The sequence below is a fragment of the Schistocerca americana genome, chromosome 6 (assembly GCF_021461395.2).
Source record: "Schistocerca americana isolate TAMUIC-IGC-003095 chromosome 6, iqSchAmer2.1, whole genome shotgun sequence".
Classification (NCBI taxonomy): Eukaryota; Metazoa; Arthropoda; class Insecta; order Orthoptera; family Acrididae; genus Schistocerca; species Schistocerca americana.
This window is the reverse complement of record NC_060124.1, coordinates 604722158-604743637: the sequence shown is the minus strand read 5'-3', so window position 1 is coordinate 604743637 and position 21480 is coordinate 604722158. Positions and strand designations below refer to the sequence as shown.

Below are 21480 nucleotides of genomic sequence, written 5' to 3'. Positions count from 1 at the left end.
ATTTTTTTGGTTCTAATAAAACCCCGTGTCATTCCAAGCATGTGTGTCAATTTGTACCTCTGTATCTACATTATTCCGTGATTTATTCAGTTTTCAAATTTATACTGATTTTTTGGAGAGAGAGAGAGAGACAGACAGACAGACAGACAGACCTTTCCCTGCTCACAAGAAGAAGACTCATGGAAAAGGCTCCTGACTGACTGCAGACAGTGTATCGGTTTACTATTCAGGAAGCGCATATATACATATATATATATGTAATTAGTAGGGTCAGGATTATTTTTTCTGTAGCGATAATGACAGATATAACAAAATTCTGAAGGGTTTTTGTGATGTAGGCCCTTTTCCTTGGAGTAACCTACAGATTGCTTGTACCAGTGGTGAGCACGCGCGCGCACTCACCGCTGCTGCGGCAGCGCGGCCAGCTCCCGCACGGCCAGCGCGCCCTGGTCGGGGTCCGGCTGGCGGCCGCCCGCCTGCGCGATCAGCTGCGTGTGCGTGACGCCGGGGCACAGCGCCACCACCCGCACGCCCGTCCGCTGCCAGTGGAACTGCGTCTGCAACGTCGGCAGCAGCCAGTGGCACAGCAGATCACAAAACACAACACACTCGAGCAAAGAGTCACATTAAACTGACCACATCTCAAAAGCCTGCATAGCATACACTGCCGCAAGACACGGAGAAAGAGTCACCGCGGTGAGGGGGGGCATTAGGTTTCTTAGTTGCAACATCCACAGTTCGATCGACCTTGTTACGGTGGTCACACAGTGTACGGCGGCAACATTGTGCGACCGTACATTTAATATTCTGCAAATTATTTTCGATTTATTTTTATATTTCTGCATTGTTTCTAATGCACAATCGGATTGGCTGATGCTATCTAGCACCACTTACCAACAATTTCTGTAACACTGCAAGTCTGAGAGTTGATTGCAGCTTAGTTCTCACACAAAGGGCAATATGAGCAATTTGTTCCTTCGAAGCCAATATTGCCTAAAGAGGGGCTGGGGAGAAAGTTGTCGGGTTTTCCAGGGGCGGATATTTACTGCGTTGAGAGAGAGCAAAGAGAGAATGTGGCAGTTTACAACGCTGGAGGCCTCAGAGCCCCCAGAATGTGGATTTTACCGGTGGGAGAGTGCACTCTGGTGGACCACGAAAAATATTTCAGAGTAGTGCACCTAGGAGAAAAGCGTTGAGGGTAGATCAACGCGAAAAGACAACCTTTTTAGTGCGCAGAAATGAGTGAGGTGACAGACGGTCGCGAGCTGACCTCCGACGAATCTTTTAGTGGAATGTGACGGGTCACACTTTCCACCAAAAAGGAGAGGTGCGTATTTGATTGGCGGAGTGATAGGTACGTAGGAGGGGCAAATCTTCTGAAAAGAGTACGAGCTACAGGGTTGAAATAGTTCAAATGTCTCTGAGCACTATGGGACTTAACTGCTGAGGTCATCAGTCCCCTAGAACTTACAACTACTTAAACCTAACTAACCTAAGGACATCACACACACCCATGCCCGAGGCAGGATTCGAGCCTGCGACCGTAGCAGTCGCGCGGTTCCAGACTGTAGCGCGTAGAACCGCTCGGCCACTTCGGCCTGCCGAGCTACACGGAACTGGCTGGCAAGATTTATGTAGTGGCACCCATGTTTCTGTAACGGCAGCTGGGATTCATCGCCTCAGTGACAATATAAGACACCATGTGCCCAGGACGGAGCATGTGTATGGAGTTGAGATACATTACTGTAGCGATCTGCTCAAGACACTTCCGTCTGGGTATCAACCTAGAGATATTGCCGGCGAGAGCCACAGCGGGGAGTCTGGCGGTCAGACTTTGAGAAGTGTTCATTTTGACACAGGGACCGTGCGAAGTCGTTTCTCTATGAACAGAGTTGTATTCTGTTTACCCGAATGGCGAGTCTTTATCTCTCTGTGGATTCTGACGTACACTGAAGAGTTTCTTTACGAAAGTACTACTGAGGCGAATTTTTTTGTCCGGCTAGCGATAAACCAGACATCTTCACTCGTGTTCAGGCTTGTGCTGAGATAATTTCAGCCTTGGAGTTTGTGTCCGCTGTGCAGGCAGAGAATAATAGGCGCCCCAACTAACAGATCATCCGTGGAGTATAGCTCCTCCCTACTTAAAAAGCTGATATCTACACTGCGGTTCGGCGGACAGGGAAGCACTCACAGTTAATGTGTTGCGTTCCTTTTGCTTGTCCAGTGAGCTTCATTCTGTAAGTGCGAGTCACAGTATGGGTCTCCTGTTCCTCACCGTTATTCAGTATCAGCCGCTATTGTATCAACCTAATGAACGAGGGTGCGGTGAAAAGAAAATCAAATGCATGTTCTAGCCATCTCTAAGTCACATTTAGCATAGAATAGGAGATTGTGTACTTCATATTTATACAATTTTTACAATATATACATTTTTCGACAATAAATAATTTACTTTGTCCAAGTTATGATTCATCCTAGCAGCATCCCAACAGGAATAATTGGTTTGATTTGCTCAGCTGAAGTTAAGAAAAACCACAACACGATACTTCGTTTTACGGAAATCCCTAAGTATAGGTTGTCAGTGGCAAGGACGGTTCAGTTATTTGTAGATGTTACAGTTACACTGAGGAGAAAACTTTAGGCAACCACATGTATAAACGCTATACGTTATAAACAAAATGGGAATTTACGTAAAGTAATGGTGATCCTGGTCCAGGATAATTCACAAAATGACAGCTTTTTTAAGTTGTTAGGGAATTATCCTTTCAGTACGTAATTTATAGTTCACCAATTTTGAAGGAGGATTGACCACTAGCTCAGTGAAAAAATTTCATTTCTGTCGTATGTAACTACAACTAGCTTTGTTACAATTCCAATTTGTGTATTGTAAATTCAAAGGGTAGAGTTTATTATATATGATCTGTGGTGTGCAAATCTTATCTTTTCCTTTCAGAATTTCTTTAGTGGATTCTGACCCTATGTCTTATTTCTTACGATGTTTTTTGGTTGTTATTTGTGTTGTGCATTAAGTTATTGTTTCATTACTACAGAATTTCGTGTAGTCCAGGATGACAAAGTCGGAATGCCGTAGTGTGTCGGTAACAAATAGCTCCGGTCAGACACATTTAAAGTTCAGATGGTGATTAGTGATTTATGTGTCTCGTGATCATTTTCATTATTTGTATGTATGTTAGGAGAGTAGGAATCTGTGTTGATGTTGACGTGATGTATGGTGGCTAATACTAACTAACAGAATAAATCAGGAAACAGAGACGTATACTGAACCGATGAAAGTGATGGGATGGCGATGTGCACGTATACAGATGGCGCTAGTATCGCTTGCACTAGGTATAACACGGCAGTCCATTGGCGGAGCTCTTGTCTGTACTCAGTGATTCACGTGAAAACATCTCCGACGTGCTTATCACCGAACGACGTGAATTAACAAACTTTGGATGCGGGATGGTGGCTGGCGCTAAGCGCACGGGACATCTCATTTCGGAAATCGTTAGGGAGTTAAGTATTCCGCGATCCACAGTGTCAAGAGTGTGCTGAGAATACCACATTCCGGGCGCTGTGCCTCGCCACGGCCAACACAGTGGCCGACGACCGCCGCTTGACGATCCAGAGCTGAGGCGTGTGTGTAGAGAAAAATGGTTCAAATGGCTCTGAACACTATGGGACTTAACATCTGAGGTCATCAGTCCCCTAGAACTTAGAACTACTTAAACCTAACTGACCTAAGGACATCACACACATCCATGCCCCAGGCAGGATTCGAACCTGCGACTGTAGCAGTAGCGCGGTTCCGGACTGAAGCGCCTAGAATCGCTCAGCCGTTTGCGTAGAGGTGTCAGTGCAAGCAGACAAGCAACACTGCGTGAAACAACGGCAGAAATCAATGTGCGACAGACGAAGAACGTATCCGTTAGGACATAGCGGAGAAATTTGGCATTAATGAACTATAGCAACATACAACCGACGCGAGTGCCTTTGCTGAAACCACGACTTCGCCTGCAAGCGTCTGTTATAGGCTCGTGACCTTATCGGTTGGAACCTAGACGACTGGAAAACCGTGACCTGCTCAGATGAGTCCTGGTTTCAGTTGGTAAGAGCTGGTGGTAGGGTTGGACTGTGTTGTAGAGAGCACGAAGTCACGCATCCAGGTTGTGAATAAGGCACTGGGCAAGCTGGTGGTGGCTCCATAAGGGTGTGGGCTGTGTTTACGTAGAATGGACAGGGTCCTATGGATGTCCGCTTCTTGGAGACCATTTGCGGCCATTCATGAACGTCATGTTCCCAAACAACGATGGAAGTTTTATGGGTGACAATGCGTCGTAAGTTCGCGGTGCCTTGATGAACATTCTGGGCAATTCATGTGAGAGACTTGGCCATCCAGATAGCACGACACGAATCCCATCGAACATTTATGTCGTGTAATCGACAGGTCAGCTCGTGCTCAAAATCCTTGCACCGGCAACACTTTCCTAATTACTGATGGCTAAAACGACAGCGTAGCTCAACACTGCAATAAATAGTAAATCAAATATACATTCAGAAAGGGCAGCTAATCATATTTTTACTGACATTAATAAATGGTTCACAGCCAATTCACTGCCATTAAACTTTGATAAGACCTACTACATTCAGTTCAGAACTTCCAAGAGATTTCCTTCTAGTGTGAGTACAAAATATGATGACATGGAAATAGTTGAAGTTGAGAGTGTAAACTTGATAATGAATTCAGTTGGGAGCGACATACTAACGAACTGCTAAAGCTCCTAAACAGGTCTGTGTTTGCAAGGTGAATGATGTCACACATACGAGATATAAATATAAAAAACTGGCATATTTGCTTATTTTCACTCCATTATGTCATATGGCATCATATTTTGGGGTAACTCCACAAACAGAGAAAAAAATTTTAGAATACAGAAGCGTATAATAAGAGTAATGTGTAGTGAAAATCCAAGAACATCATGTCGAAACCTATTCAAAGAACTGGGCATACAGCTTCTCAGTATATTTATTCCTTAATGAAGTTTGTTGTAAATAATACATCTCTTTTTCCAACTAACTGCTTAGTACACAGTATCAAAACTAGGAATAAGAACAATATACATAAAGATTTAAAATCACTTACTCTTGCCCAGAAAGGAGTCCAGTATTCAGCAACGCATATTTTCAATAAGTTACCAGCAACCATTAAGAGTTTAGTTTCAGACAAGGCACAATTTAAACATAATTTAAAAGAATTTTTGGTGGCCAACTCCTTCTATTCCATCCATGAATTTCTCAACAAGTGCAGTAGACCATTTTAATGAAAATTTATTATACGTTAATTTTTGACAGTACTTGATTGTAACAGCCCAGTAACTAGCTACTGTGTGAATGATAGATGTATGGAAAGCAGATGTAAGTCTTAAGTCTGTAAACAGTGGAAGTTTAATTTTAAATATTGTACATGATTTGACTGTTCTTAACTGAGGATCATTGAAATGAACAATTTTCTTTAATTTTTGACAATACTTGGTTCTAATAACCAAGTAACTAGCTACTGTGTGAATGATGGATTTAATGAAAGCAGATTTAAGTATTGAACCTGTAAATATTAGAAGTTTAATTATAATTCATGTACATAATCATCATTAAAATTAATGAAACTCAAGTTTTTCTAATTTCATTTTAGTAAAGTGTTTATCTGACATGTTCCACACCCACGAGGATCCCCTCTTTTGTGGGTCTATGGAATGAATAATTAATCTAATATAATCTAATCTAATCTCTGTTGCCAACAACTTATTGAGTCCGTGCCACGCCGAATTGCCGGACTACGCCGGGCAGAAGAGAGTCCGACACGACATTAAAAGGTGTCCCATTGTATTAGTGTAAAACCGTGACGCACAAAAAAAATCTTTCCGTTGGACAGCCAGCTCCAGAAAACGAGTTGCAGGGTGCAGACGACACTGGCTGTGACAGGGCACTTGGATGCCGAAGGAGAGACACTGGACTCGTCGAGGCAGTAGTGAGGATTCGGAACTAGCCGGTACATGGGTCCCTGAGTCCGGAAGTAATTACGCGAAATTTTTGCGGGCTGTCGTTGTGTACGTCAGGACGTGGCAGTCCTGTGGAAACACACGTCTTACTATTTAGGGTCAACTGCTAATTTATGCACCATATAGATTTTCTTTAAATCGCTTTCAAATTTGTTTTGATCTTCTGATCATTTTACTAGTCGATAAACGACAGCACCATTTGCAAACAACCTCTGACGGCTGCTCAGACTGTCTCCTAAAACGTTTATATAGATAAGGAACAGCAAAGGGCCTAAAACACTACCTTGGAGAACGCCGGAAATGACTTCTGTTTTTCTCGATGACTTTCCATCAGTTACTACGAACTGTGACCTCTCTGACAGGAAACCACGAATCCAGTCACATAACTGAGACGATATTTCATAAGCACGCAATTTCACTACAGGCCGTTTGTGCGATACAGTGTCAAAAGAGTTCCGGAAGTCCAGAAATACGGAATCAATCTGAAATCCCTTTTCAATAGCACTCAACACTTCATGCGAATAAAGAACTAGTTGTGTTTCACAGGAACGACGTTTTCTAAACCCGTGTTGACTGTGTGTCAATAGACCATTTTCTTCGAGGTAATTCATAATTTCGAACGCAATATATGTTCCAAAATCCTGCTGCATATCGACGTTAATGATATGGGCCTCTAATTAAGTGGATTAATCCTACTACCTATCTTGAATACTGGTGTGACCTGTGCAACTTTCCAGTTTTTGGGTACGGATCTTTCGTCGAGCGAACGGTTGTTATGATTGTTAAATATAGAGCTGTTTTATCAGCGGCGGTCACTTAAGGCTTTAAGTATTTTAAAATGTCTTAGCCACAGTACATGGGGAGCTGACAGGACTTGTCTGCTCCAGTTTTACAGGGCGTTTGTGCGATCTCGGCTCAATTATGGATGCACGGTGTATGGGTCTGCGAGGCCTTCTTACTTAAAGTTGTTGGACGTTGTGCACCATGAAGGGCTTCGGTTGGCCACTGGGGCATTCAGAACTAGCCCCATACCACGCCTCTGTGCAGAGGCTGGTGAACCGCCACTTCATATGCGGCGACGGCTACTTACAGTGCGCCAGGCGTATAAAACTTTGTCCACACCATACACCCCTGCATACCATACCGTTGCTCAGCCTCCTCTGGCACGATTGTTTCATAACCGGCAACGTGCGACGCAGCCCTATGGGATTCGCGCACAGGATTGCCTCGGTGCGATGTCTATGGCTGGTCTTCGTGTTTTACGTCGCGGTTGGAGCAGATCTCCACCTTGGCTCCTCCGGAGACCCAAACTTCTTTTAGATCTGACTCGTTTTAAGAAGGATGGCACGCCAGATTCTACATTCCAGTCACTGTTTTTTAACATTTTAGATGTGCACCACGGTTTCACTGTCGTTTACACTGATGGCTCCAAACAGGAGAATTTCCTTGGCTGTTCTGTGGTGTTCCCTGATCATGTTACCCGGATTCGCCTCCCTGCTGAATATACCGTTTTCGCAGCGGAGCTCCATGCGATCCTGAAGGCACTGGAGATGATGCATCGTGTTCGGGGCGATCGATTTCTTCTCTCCTCCGATTCTCTTAGTGCCTTACAATCACTGCAGAACCTATACCCGACTGAGGAGATGGTCCAGCTGATACATGACCAACTGCACTTGCTCCAACGGCGGGGTAAGGAGGTATCCTTCTGCTGGGTGCCTGGGCACGTCGGCATATGGGGCAATGAACAGGCTGATCGGGCTGCCAAGGAGGCCTGCAGAGAGCAGGATGTGGTTCAAATGGTTCAAATGGCTCTGAGCACTATGCGACTTAACTTCTGAGGTCATCAGTCGCCTAGAACTTAGAACTAATTAAACCTAACTAACCTAAGGACATCACACACATCCATGCCCGAGGCAGGATTCGAACCTGCGACCGTAGCGGTCGCTCGGCCCCAGACTGTAGCGCCTAGAACCGCACAGCCACTCCGGCCGGCAGCAGGATGTGGTCCAGTGTCCTATTCCCTTGCAGTCAGTCAGCGCTGCACTCCAGAGGAAGTGCATGGAGTTGTGTGAGGACGAATGGCTGGCAGTGACGGCCAATAAACTGCGGTCGGTAAAGTCAACCACTCGGCCGTGGCGTTCCTCCTGCCGGCTGCTCAGGCGGGAAGAGGTGGCCCTCACACGTCTTCGGATCGGGCACTGTCCTCTCACACATAGCTATTTATTACGGCGGGAGGATCCTCCGTTTTGTGATGCTTGTGGTGTGCACATCTCTGTCCGGCACATTTTAAAAGACTGCATTTTATACCGTGATGCAAGGGCAAAAGCACAAGTTAATGGGGATCTGCCTTGTGTTTTAGCTAACGATGAGACGTGTGTGTCTAGGGTTTTTAAGTTTTGTGATGTGTCTGGACTCTGGCCTTAACTTTTAGGCTTGAGGTTTTAGTGTATTGCAGAGTGGCTGACTCCTCCCTTTTTTCCTTGAGGTCAGCCAGCCACTTCCACCTGCTACATTGTTTTAGCTCCCTCTACCATTTTCTTCCTGTGTTGTCCATGTTTTACAGCTGACGCTCTGCTTCATCCCACGCTTCGGTGTGGGTGAGCACATATTTTTCAATGATTGTTCCCCGTGTTTTATGTTCCGTTTTATGTCAATGTTCTGAGTTTTTTTTTTCTTGACACCCGTCTCACTATGATACTGAACGGGCGCTGAAGACCTTGCTGTCGTGCGCCCACAAACCCCTCTACTACTACTACTACCGTTTTATCAGCATGTTCCGAAGGGAACCTAACTGGTGTACAGTCTGGACCAGAAGAGTAGCTTTTGTTAAGTAATTTAAGTTGCTTCACTACTCCGAGGGTATCTACTTCTACGTTACTCAGGTTGGCAGCTGTTCTTGATTCGAATTCTGGAATATTTACTTCGTCTTCTTCGGTGTATTTACTAACTCTGCTTTGGCAGCACTATCGTCGATAGTATTTCCATTGCTGTCGCTCAGAGAAAGCATTGCTTGTCCCTTGCCACTAACATACTGTAGATACTACGACCAGAACCTCTTTGGATTTTCTGCCAGGTTTCGACACAAAGTTTCGTTGTGGAAACATCTCGCATTGAAGTCCGCGCTAAACTTCTTGAAACCTCTGTAAAAGATCGCAATTCTTGGAGATTTTGGTCATGAACTAACTGCTCGAAATAATTTTCAGACAATGCGTTAAGCACAATTTCGAATGATGTTTTATGCGCATCTTCGGATTTAAAAAAGTATTTTCGCCAACATATCGAAGGTAAATTAAAGTCACCACCAACTATAATTGTATGAGTTGGGTACGTGATTGAAAGGAAACTCAAGTTTTCTTTGAAGCTTTCAGAAATTGTATCGTCTGAGTTGGGACGTCGATAAAAGGAATCCAATTATTTATTCCGCTTCCAAGAATGTCCTGTGCCCATAATAACTCACAGTAACTATCTACTTCAATTTCACTACATGATAAACTACTTGTAACAGCAACAAATACGCCACCGCCAAATGTGTTTAACCTGCCTTTTCGGAGCACCATTAGGTTCTTCGCAAAAATTTCGGCTGATCTTATCTCCGGCTTTAGCCTGTTTTCAGTGCCTATAACGATTCGAGCATCAGTGCTTTCTATTAGCTCTTGGATCTCTGTTACTTTCTCAACACAGCTACGACAATTTACAACTGTTATACCAATGGTTCCTGTATCTACGTTCTTCCCGCGTTCGGCCTGCACCCTTTGAGACTGAAGCCCTTTTTGTGTTTTCCCGCAACCCTCTAACGTAAAAAACCGCCCACTCCACGCCACACAGCCCCTGCCAACCGTGTAACCACCTCCTGCATGTAGTGGACTCCTGACCTATTAAGTAGAAATCTAAACCCAACCACCGTATGGCGCAAATCGAGGAATCTGCAGCATACACGGTCGCAAAACCGTCTGAGCCTCTGATTCAGACAGTTCCCTACCAGAGATCCGCAATTGGTCCTGCCGACTATGCTGAAAATGGTGAGCTCTGCACCAGGTCGTGTTGGCAGTAGATGGGAGCCCACGAACTGCTACAGGTGGAGGCAGAAGACGGACCCAAGCTTTCAGCGCGCCGAGACTACAGTCGACGAATAGAGATAAGTTTAGTTCATGTGTTGTTTGCTTGTATCGAAAGACTTTTTAAAAGCGAACGGAATGCTAATTCTGCAGTTATGAAGGAAGAGGGTGCAATTCAGCTTGATGGAAGTGCCACTCACACAAGCACTGTTGTTGTTGTTGTCTTCAGTCCTGAGACTGGTTTGATGCAGCTCTCCGTGCTACTCTATCCTGTGCAAGCTTATTCATCTCCCAGTACCTACTGCAACCTACATCCTTCTGAATCTGCTTAGCGTATTCATCTCTTGGTCTCCCTCTACGATTTTTACCCTCCACGCTGCCCTCCAATGCTAAATTTGTGATCCCTTGATGCCCCAGAACATGTCCTACCAACCGGTCCCTTCTTCTTGTCAAGTTGTGCCACAAACTTCTCTTCTCCCCATTTCTATTCAACACCTCCTCATTAGTTATGTGATCTACCCACCTAATCTTCAGCATTCTTCTGTAGCAACACATTTTGAAAGCTTCTATTCTCTTCTCATCCAAACTAGTTATCGTCCATGTTTCACTTCCATACATGGCTACGCTCCATACAAATACTTTCAGAAGCGACTTACTGACACTTAAATCAATACTCGATGTTAACAAATTTCTCTTCTTCAGAAACACTTTCCTTTCCATTGCCAGTCTACATTTGATATCCTCTCTGCTTCGACCATCATCAGTTATTTTGCTCCCCATATAGCAAAACTCCTTTACTACTTAAGGTGTCTCATTTCCTAATCTAATTCCCTCAGCATCACCCGACTTAATTCGACTACATTCCATTATCCTCGTTTTGCTTTTGTTGATGTTCATCTTATGCCCTCCTTTCATGACACTGTCCATTCCGTTCAAATGCTCTTCCAAGTACTTAGCTGTCTCTGACAGAATTACAATGTCGTCTGCGAACCTCAAAGTTTTTATTTCTTCTCCATGGATTTTAATACCTACTCCGAATTTTTCTTCTGTTTCATTTGCTGCTTGCTCAATATACAGATTGAATAACATTGGGGAGAGGCTACAACCCTGTCTCACTCCCTTCCCAACCACTGCTTCCCTTTCGTGCTCCTCGACTCTTAGACTCTTATAACTGCCATTTATGGTTTCTGTACAAATTGTAAATAGCCTTTCGCTCCCTGTATTTTACCCCTGCCACCTTCAGAATTTGAAAGAGAGTATTCCAGTCTACATTGTCAAAAGCTTTCTCTAAGTCTACAAATGCTAGAAACGTAGGTTTGTCTTTCCTTAATCTAGCTTCTAAGATAAGTCGTAAGGTCAGTATTGCCTCACGTGTTCCAACATCACGGAATCCAAACTGATCTTCTGCGAGGTCAGCTTCTACCAGTTTTTCCATTCGTCTGTAGAGAATACGCGATAGTATTTTGCAGCTGTGACTTATTAAACTGATTGTTCGGTGATTTTCATATCTGTCAACACCTGCTATCTTTGGGATTGGAATTATTATATTCTGAGGGTATTTCGCCGGTCTCATACATCTTGCTCACCAGATGGTAGAGTTTTGTCAGGACTGGCTCTCCCAAGGCCGTCAGTAGTTCTAATGGAATGTTGTCTACTCGCAGGGCCTTGTTTCGACTCAGGTCTTTGAGTGCTCTGTCAAAATCTTCACGCAATATCGTATCTCCCATTTCATCTTCATCTACATCCTCTTCCATTTCCATAATATTGTCCTCAAGTACATTGCCCTTGTATAGGCCCTCTATATACTTCTTCCACCTTTCTGCTTTCCCTTCTTTGCGTAGAACTGGGTTTCCATCTGAGCTCTTGATATTCATACAAGTGGTTCTCTTCTCTCGAAAGGTCTCTTTAATTTTCCTGTAGGCAGTATCTATCTTACCCCTAGTGAGATAAACCTCTGCATCCTTACATTTGTCCTCTAGCCATGCCTGCCTAGCCATTTTGCACTTCCTGTCGATCTCATTTTTGAGACGTTTGTATTCCTTTTTGCCTGCTTCATTTACTGCATTTTTATATTTTCTCCTTTCATCAATTAAATTCAGTATTTCTTCTGTTACCCAAGGATTTCTACTAACCCTCGTCTTTTTACCTGCTAGGTCCTCTGCTGCTTTCACTACTTCATCTTTCAAAGCTACCCATTCTTCTTCTACTGTGGTTCTTTCCCCCATTCCCGTCAATTGTTCCCTTATGCTCTCCCTGAAACTCTGTACAACCTCTGGTTCTTTCAGTTTATCCAGGTCCCATCTCCTTAAATTCCCACTTTTTTGCAGTTTCTTCAGTTTTAATCTACAGTTCATATCCAACAGAAAACAAGCACTATAGGACAGAAAAATGTGGGTGAGTTAGAAATTAATGATGTTTCAGTTTCTAATTTATGACAGTTAGTTATAATTGTGGGAGAGAAACAGGAAGAAAATGTTTTGTCAGATATAACTACGGGAGAGATTACCGGCTCTTTTAATAATAGTTTGCGTGATTTTAGAGATTCTGATTTATTTGATATGAGCCAGTTCGACCGAATTGAACAGGAGCCAAACTTGGTAAAGCAGACTGAACAAGAAAGTTTAAAAGAAATGTTAGTAGCATTAATGCTTAGCATCAATAAAAACAAACAAAAATATTAATAGTGAAAATGATTTATTGTTAATAGCTAAATTGATCAATTTATCTATTAACAATAAAGAGTTCTAAGTTGAAATTGATACTAAGTTAAACAACCAAGTTTCTCATCTAAAGGAAATATTGCAAAACTACTTGAAGGCTTTTGATGAAAAAGTCGAAGTTAAAGTTTATCAAGTTGAGGAAATTTGTAAGAAATCTTCTGAAAGTGTTAGAAAGGAATTAAGCAGACTAGAGTAGGACAGCTAATAAAAGCAAGCAAAGAATGAGTTAGATCCAAGAAAATGTTCAGAAAGTAGAGCATAAAAAAGCTACAGTTCTAGGTGTATGTGAAAGTGAGCATCCAATTTTGAATAGTAAAGTCAGTGAAGAAAGTGAAAAATTATTTAAAAGCTGTAAAAGTTGTGTCTCACCGTATAAAAGAAGTAGAAACTAGCATGAATTGTTTGACTAATAAGGTAGGGCGGTAGCAAATGAACTGCAACTAACTAAAGTAGAAATAATACACAAATTGTTCCTAACAGTGTGGGTGGTAGTGTGATAACAGAGTCGGCTTAAGTAGCTTATTTAGACAGTTATTACGTTTTGATCCTGTTGGACACGTGCATCCAAAGGAATTTTAGAATGATTTTGAAAATGTTTTACCAATATTGTGGTCAGATAGACAGAATATCGGTTTTATTTCGTCAAAATTTAAGGAGGAAGCTAGGAGCTGGAGTGTGGATGCTACTGAACGATACTATACTTTGGAAAAGTTTAACGATGCAGTTTCCATTGTATATTGGGGTAAACAAAAGCAAACGCAACTGCAAAATAATTTCTCGGCTCGAGGAAAGTTTAATCCCAGAAAGAAGAGAGTGAAAACATTTACGTTAAAGTAGGTAGCTAATCTATCGTATCTCACTAACAAATTAGTGCAAGATAAGATTGTAATGGGTTTAGATTGGAATCTCACTATGAATAATTGGTGTAACAAAATAATTGCTGCTCTCAGGGAATATATTAATAAATTTATTAATTGTCTGGAAAGAGTAGATTGACTAATGCATTAGGAGGAGCAGGCTAATAGAAACTTTAGTCCTCCGAATAATGCAGTACCTAGACAGAGTGTAAACGTAAGCAGAGTGGGTGTGTCTCGAGGTAATGGTAGGGGAAGAGTCGCAAGAGGCTACTGCAGATCGGCAAACTAACTCCGATCAAGTACATGCTAATAGATCGCCATCTCCAGCATATGACGATATTGATGTCCAAAACAGACAAAGAGGGAGAGTGAGCGGATGAGAGCGCAGAATCACGGAGTATGGGAAACTGTATCCCGTCTGTGAAGATGCTGGCGCTTACAGGATGGTAATTGGTAGTAGTAGAAGGAGGTAATGATGTGGGAAGTACGAATTAGGTGAATGAGGCATATAACATCAGAATACGTGTACTTAATGGTGGCTTAGGTGACTTTTGGAATATGAACAGGCTGTAATGAGGGTTTGATATGTGTGTACAGATGATGACATCTTTTCTCGAATAAGGGGAGAGCACAGATAGTAACGAATTGCTGGGTCTAGACGAGAGAAATATTGTGGAGGTGATTAATGAGAATTTGTAGTACGGGCAGAGGAGCAACTGATGATGACTGTATAGGGAGCTAATTAAGTAATGGATTGGAGGAAGTTCAGAAAGAAAAGGATGATGTGTCAACGTGTTTTGATTTGTCATTATTGGGCAGCTTGACTGCTACTGAGAGGATAAATATTGAAAGTAATCCTATAGGTATCTGTGGTATCTCTAGGCATGGGGAGGTTTTGCGAGAAGGGAAGTTGCATATGATTTGCTAGATGAATCTGAAGTCAGTAGAAGTGATGAGAATACAGAACAACATGTAGTTAAATTAGTGGTAGACGGAGAAGTGCGTATTTATTATGTAATTATTGTTACGGTGGCGATAACGCCATCTATGTGTACATACTTCCATGTGGTGAAATTTCGTAGAGTGTGAATGTTGTTTCTGATTATGTTTATAAATATTCTTAAGGAAAGTGGATCATACAGTCTTCGCTGCTGCATGATCACAGGCAGTCAGCACCCGAACGTAATGTCAGGGTTTTTTCAACGCCTCCACCACCCCAAGGAAATTTCATCATTTGGGAAAACAAACAGTGAAAAGCTGACGTAAAATGTTACTTAATGTGTGGACTAGCTGTATGAAGATCGATCTTTCAGTTCGAAACCGGTAACGGTACTATTTAAATAACTACACTACTGGCCATTAAAATTGCTACACCACGAAGATGACGTGCTACAGACGCGAAATTTAACTGACAGGAAGAAGATGCTACGATATGTAAATGATTAGCTTTTCAGAGCACTCACACAAGGTTGCCACCGGTGGCGACACCTACAACGTGCTGACATGAGGAAAGTTTCCAACCGATTTCTCATACACCAACAGCAGTTGACCGGCGTTGCCTGGTGAAACGTTGTTGTGACGCCTCGTGTAAGGAGGAGAAATGCGTACCGTCTCCGACTTTGATAAAGATCGGATTGTAGCCTGTCGAGATTGCGGTTTATCGTATTGCGACATTGCTGCTCGCGTTGGTCGAGATCGAGTGACTGTTAGCAGAATATGGAATCGGTGGGTTCAGGAGGGTAATACGGAAAGCCGTGCTGGATTCCAACGGCCTCGTATCACTAGCAGTCGAGATGACAGGCATCTTACCCGCATGGCTGTAACGGATCGTGCAGCCACGTATCGATCCCTGAATCAATAGATGGGGACGTTTGCAAGACAACAACCATCTGCACGAACAGTTCGACGACGTTTGCACCAGCACGGACTATCAGCTCGGAGACCACGGCTGCGGTTACCCTTGACGCTGCATCACAGACAGGAGCGCCTGCGATGGTGACCTCAACGACGAACCTGGGTGCACGAATGGCAAAACGTCATTTTTTTCGGATGAATCCAGGTTCTGTTTATAGCATCATGATGGTCGCATCCGTGTTTGACGACATCGGGGTGAACGCACATTGGAAGCGTGTATTCGTCATCGCCATACTGGCGTATCACACGGCGTAATGGTATGGGGTGCCATTGGTTACACGTCTCGGTCACCTCTTGTTCGCATTTACGGCACTTTGAACAGTGGACGTTACATTTCAGATGTGTTACGACCCGTGGCTCTACCCTTCATGCGATCCCTGCGAAAACCTACATTTCAGCAGGATAACGCACGACCGCATGTTGCAAGTCCAGTACGGGCCTTTCTGGGTACAGAAAATGTTTGACTGCTGCCCTGACCAGCACATTCTCCAGATCTCTCACCAACTGAAATCGTCTGGTCAATGGTGGCCGAGCAACTGGCTCGTCACAATACGCCAGTCAGTACTCTTGATGAACTGTGGTATCGTGTTGGCGCTGCATGGGCAGCTGTACCTGTGCACGCCATCCAAGCTCTGTTTGACTCAATGCCCAGGCGTATCAAGGCCGTTATTACGGCCGGAGGTGGTTGTTCTGGGTACTGATTTCTCAGGATCTATGCACCCACATTGCATGAAAATGTAATCACATGTCAGCTCTAGTATAATATATTTGTCCAATGAATACCCGTTTATCATCTGCATTTCTTCTTGATGTAGCAATTCTAATGGCCAGTAGTGTAAATAAATAAATAACTGAATCATGCAGGCCCACATTAATACAAGGTGTGATTGGAAAGTTTTAAGAATGGACTTGTAATTGTACAATGGTGGAACTTACATGCTACTGTGATGCATCTCCTTCAAAATAGTCCCCCTCTGACTGAATATACCGACTCCAACGGTGTTTCCACTTTTGGAAACATTCCTGGAAATTTTTTTCCTGAAGTGTGTTAAGGACACCCTCCATAGTTGCCTGGATGTCTTCAGTCGAATCAAATCGCTTCCCTTTCAGTAAAAATTTCAGGTTAGGAAACGTAGAAGTCCACGGGGGCCCAATCAAGGGAATATGTCGATTGTGGAAGCACAGGAATTTTGAATTTGGTCAAAAATTAAACGATGGAGAAGGCATGATGAGCCAGAGCATTATCATGGTGTGACGCCCAACTCCTGTCTTTCCACAATGCAGGCCTTTTCTTCCACATCTGACGCGCAAAAGCTAAAGGACACATTTGTACTAGTATTCTGTCCGCCAGGGCTAAATTCTTGATGCACAATACCGGTAGAATCGAAAAAATCATCAACATTCTCTTCACCTTCGACCGACTTCGCCGTGCTTTTTTTTCGGTCGTGGTGAACCTGGAGTCTTCCACTGCGAAGACTGCACTTTGGTTCCAGGATCATTTCCATATACCCACGATTCGTCACCTGTAATTACCCTATTTAACAATTCTGGGTCACTATTAGTCCGATTAATCAGCTCTTGGCACACGTCAAGTCGGTATTGTCTCTGGTCACTTGACAACATTTTTGAATGACTTTTGCGGACACTCGACACATGTTCAGATCTTCAGTTAAAATTGACTGAACTGCATTGAAACTCAAGTTCATCAGCCACCTACCTAATTGTAAGACTACGATCAGAGAGCCAGCCGGTTTGGCTGAGCGGTTCTAGGCGCTTCAGTCTGGAACTACGCGACCGCTACGGTCGCAGGTTCGAATCCCGCCTCGGGCATGGATGTGTGTGATGTCCTTAGGTTAGTTAGGTTTAAGTAGTTCTAAGTTCTACGAGACTGATGACCTCAGATGTTAAGTCCCATAGTGCTCAGAGCCATTTGAGCCATTTTTTTGAACGATCAGAGCGCACTAAGTCGCAAACTTTCACAACATTTTCATTCGGTTTTGGAGTGGGAGGACGGCCGGACAGTGGTTCATCTTCAAATGATTCGCGCCCATTTTTAAATCTGTAGGACCAGACAAAACCATTTGACTGGCTCATACAATTATCTCAGGATGTTGTTTTTAATAGTTCGCAAGTCTCAGAAGCTGATTTCCCAGATTTAAAACAAAATTTCACACAACTCGTTGTCCGTTTTTACGTCAATTTTCACGCAGACGCAATCCGGCAACAAGTCCTAATAGACCCGCACTCAACCAGCTGCCACAACGAGCTGAATAAAGGAAACGGTTTCCTGTCAGAGGGCGTTCAAGGACAAGGCAATGACTCACTCCCCACCCTCTGCGTATCTTCCCTCTAAAGCAGTAAGCATTAGCGGATCCATTCCTAAAACTTTCCAGTCACACTTCGTAATTTGGCGCTGCAAGGAAACATTTTGTTACTGAATACAAGTTCGCGGCCCCAACCGCCAATTAAACGAAGACACGTGAAATACGAATACGTTAGACAAATTGTACAGAGCAAACACTCTTTCCAAGAAGTTGTTAAAGAAACAGAGCATCTATATCTACATCTACATCTACATCCATACTCTGCAAGCCACCTGACGGTGTGTGGCGGAGGGTACCCTGAGTACCTCTATCGGTTCTCCCTTCTATTCCAGACTCGTATTGTTCGTGGAAAGAAAGATTGTCGGTATGCTTCTGTGTGGGCTCCAATCTCTCTGATTTTATCCTCATGGTCTCTTCGCGAGATATACGTAGGAGAGAGCAATATACTGCTGGACTCTTCGGTGAAGGTATGTTGTCGAAACTTTAACAAAAGCCCGTACCGAGCTACTGAGCGTCTCTCCTGCAGAGTCTTCCACTGGACTTTATCTATCATCTCCGTAACGCTTTCGCGATTACTGAATGATCCTGTAACGAAGCGCGCTGCTCTCCGTATTCACAGCACATTACACTTGTCTACATTGAGATTCAATTACCATTCCCTGCACCATGCGTCAATTCGCTGCAGTTCCTCCTGCATTTCAGTACAATTGTCCATTGTTACAACCTCTCGATACACCACAGCATCATCTGCAAAAAGCCTCAGTGAACTTCCGATGTCATCCACCAGGTCATTTATGTATATTGTGAATAGCAACGGTCCTATGACACTCCCCTGCGGCACACCTAAAATCACTCTTACTTCGGAAGACTTCTCTCCATTGAGAATGACATGCTGCGTTCTGTTATCTAGGAACTCTTCAATCCAATCACACAATTGGTCTGATAGTCCATATGCTCTTACTTTGTTCATTAAACGACTGTGGGGAACTGTATCGAATGCCTTACGGAAGTCAAGAAACACGGCATCTACGTGGGAACCCGTGTCTATGGCCCTCTGAGTCTCGTGGACGAATAGCGCGAATGGGTTTCACACGACAGTCTTTTTCGAAACCCATGCTGATTCCTACAGAGTAGATTTCTAGTCTCCAGAAAAGTCATTATACTCGAACATAATACGTGTTCCAAAATGTTACATCTGATAGACGTTAGAGATATAGGTCTATAGTTCTGCACATCTGTTCGACGTCCCTTCTTGAAAACGGGGATGACCTGTGCCCTTTTCCAATCCTTTGGAATGCTACGCTCTTCTAGAGGCCTACGGTACACCGCTGCAAGAAGGGGGGCAAGTTCCTTCGCGTACTCTGTGTAAAATCGAACTGTTATCCCATCAGGTCCAGCGGCCTTTCCTCTTTTGAGCGATTTTAATTGTTTCTCTATCCCTCTGTCGTCTATTTCGATATCTACCATTTTGTCATCTGTGCGACAATCTAGAGAAGGAACTACAGTGCAGTCTTCCTCTGTGAAACAGCTTTGGAAAAAGACATTTGGTATTTCGGCCTTTAGTCTGTCATTCTCTGTTTCAGTACCATTTTGGTCACAGAGTGTCTGGACATTTTGTTTTGATCCACCAAACGCTTTGACATAAGACCAAAATTTCTGAGGATTTTCGGCCAAGTCAGTACATAGAACTTTAATTTCGAATTCATTGAACGCCTCTCGCATAGCCCTCCCCACACTACATTTCGCTTCGCGTAATTTTTGTTTGTCTGCAAGTCTTTGGCTATGTTTATGTTTGCTGTGAAGTTCCCTTTGCTTCCGCAGCAGTTTTCTAACTCGGTTGTTGTACCACGGTGGCTCTTTTCCATCTCTTACGATCTTGCTTGGCACATACTCATCTAACGCATATTGTACGATGGTTTTGAACTTTGTCCACTGATCCTCAACACTATCTGTACTTGAGACAAAACTTTCGTCGTTGAGCCGTCAGGTACTCTGTAATATGCTTTTTGTCACTTTTGCTAAACAGAAAAATCTTCCTACTTTTTTTAATATTTCTATTTACCGCTGAAATCATCGATGCAGTAACCGCTTTATGATCCCTTACTCCCTTTTCTGCGTTAACTGTTTCAAATAGTTCGGGTCTGTTTGTCACCAGAAGATATAATATGTTATCGCCACGAGTCGGTTCTCTGTTTAACTGCTCAAGGTAGTTTTCAGATAAAGCACTTTAAAAAATTTCACTGGATTCTTTGTCCCTGCCACCCGTTATGAACCTTTGAGTCTCCCAGTCTACATCCGCATGAAATGTCTTAATATAGGAAGAGGCAGATTGAGCCGACACAGAGATCAGATCAATACGTACAGTCAGGCAGTTCACACTGGGTAACGACTAACTAGAACGGCTGGCGATAGCGGAAGTCTTGAGGAGGTGGCACAGTCTTTCGTAGTAGTCTGCAGAAGAAAATAATAACCACGCTCACCGTAGCAGCAGGCTGCTGATGTAGCAAAATCGGAATGGATATCCTCTAACGAAGCCCCCCTGTGCGTCACTCACAAACACAGGAGGCCGACATTTCACAACTTCTTACGGATTGCAAGTAACACGTTGCACTGTGCTGAGAGCCCGCACTGAAACCTCCACAAGCAACTGCGTACTCGCTCCCCTTCAGCATGACCGGGCGTGTTTACTTCCTCATAGAGGCCACTACTTCCCGCTAATAGTGCAATCGACACAATATCACGTGTCTAGCCAATACAGAACTCATTGCATGACAGTTCGTATCGACATCCAAGGCTTGACTCACTCACTGCACAGCCCTCCGAAGACTCTCTCCCTTGCGCTCACTAACCTCTCTGACAAAGATCACTAGCCGTAAATAGGAAAGGTAAACTAGCCGATCGCTGATGAGGATCAGCGACCCGGCTCATATACCTCCCACTCTCTCTGGAATGCGGTCACGACAGCCGAGTTCCGGCCGGCAGCGTTTAATGACCACACCGCTTACATCTGTACCACCACGCTTAGACGCCAACGGGTGTGACGCAGCCGCAGCCCGTGGAAATTTGACACCGCTCACCTGACCTCACCAGAATCTCAAGCGGCGGTAGGAGGCACGTGAAGACTGTGTCTACGACGACGAGGAGAGTATACGTCTGCTTTACAGTGGTGGCTGGACTGTGTCAGGCCGAGCCTTTGACGCACTTCGAAGACATCTGGTGGGGAAGCTGCGACATGGAGGCTCAGCACTACATTCTACTATGCCGTCCTCAGGGAGTGTTACGTTATACCCCCATCACCGGACCGCGAGATGACTGCCAACCGCCAAAAGCGAAGATTGTGACGATGAAGCGCCAACACTTGTAATGAACCATCATTTGTATACGTCAAACAGGCGGAATAACCAACGAACGGCCCTCCATGTACCATGGAAAGAAAGCACAGACACAGAACATTGATCCATGAGGTGACAACAGAAGGTGTCGTCCTTCGCGTCACGCAAACAGACATAAGCAAAGCACACTCTACCCTTATTCTAGCATGTATGATCCGATGC

General features: G+C 43.9%; 1 protein-coding gene across 1 annotated transcript in view; it reads right to left on the bottom strand.

The window, feature by feature from the left end:
- The window catches only part of LOC124620340 (15-hydroxyprostaglandin dehydrogenase [NAD(+)]-like), a 185887-nt gene that overhangs the window by 51967 nt on the left and 112440 nt on the right, over window positions 1-21480 (bottom strand). The window contains exon 6 of the mRNA XM_047147014.1: window positions 403-557. Within this exon, the coding sequence (XP_047002970.1) occupies window positions 403-557 (155 nt within the window). The remainder of the gene's footprint in view (window positions 1-402; window positions 558-21480) is intronic.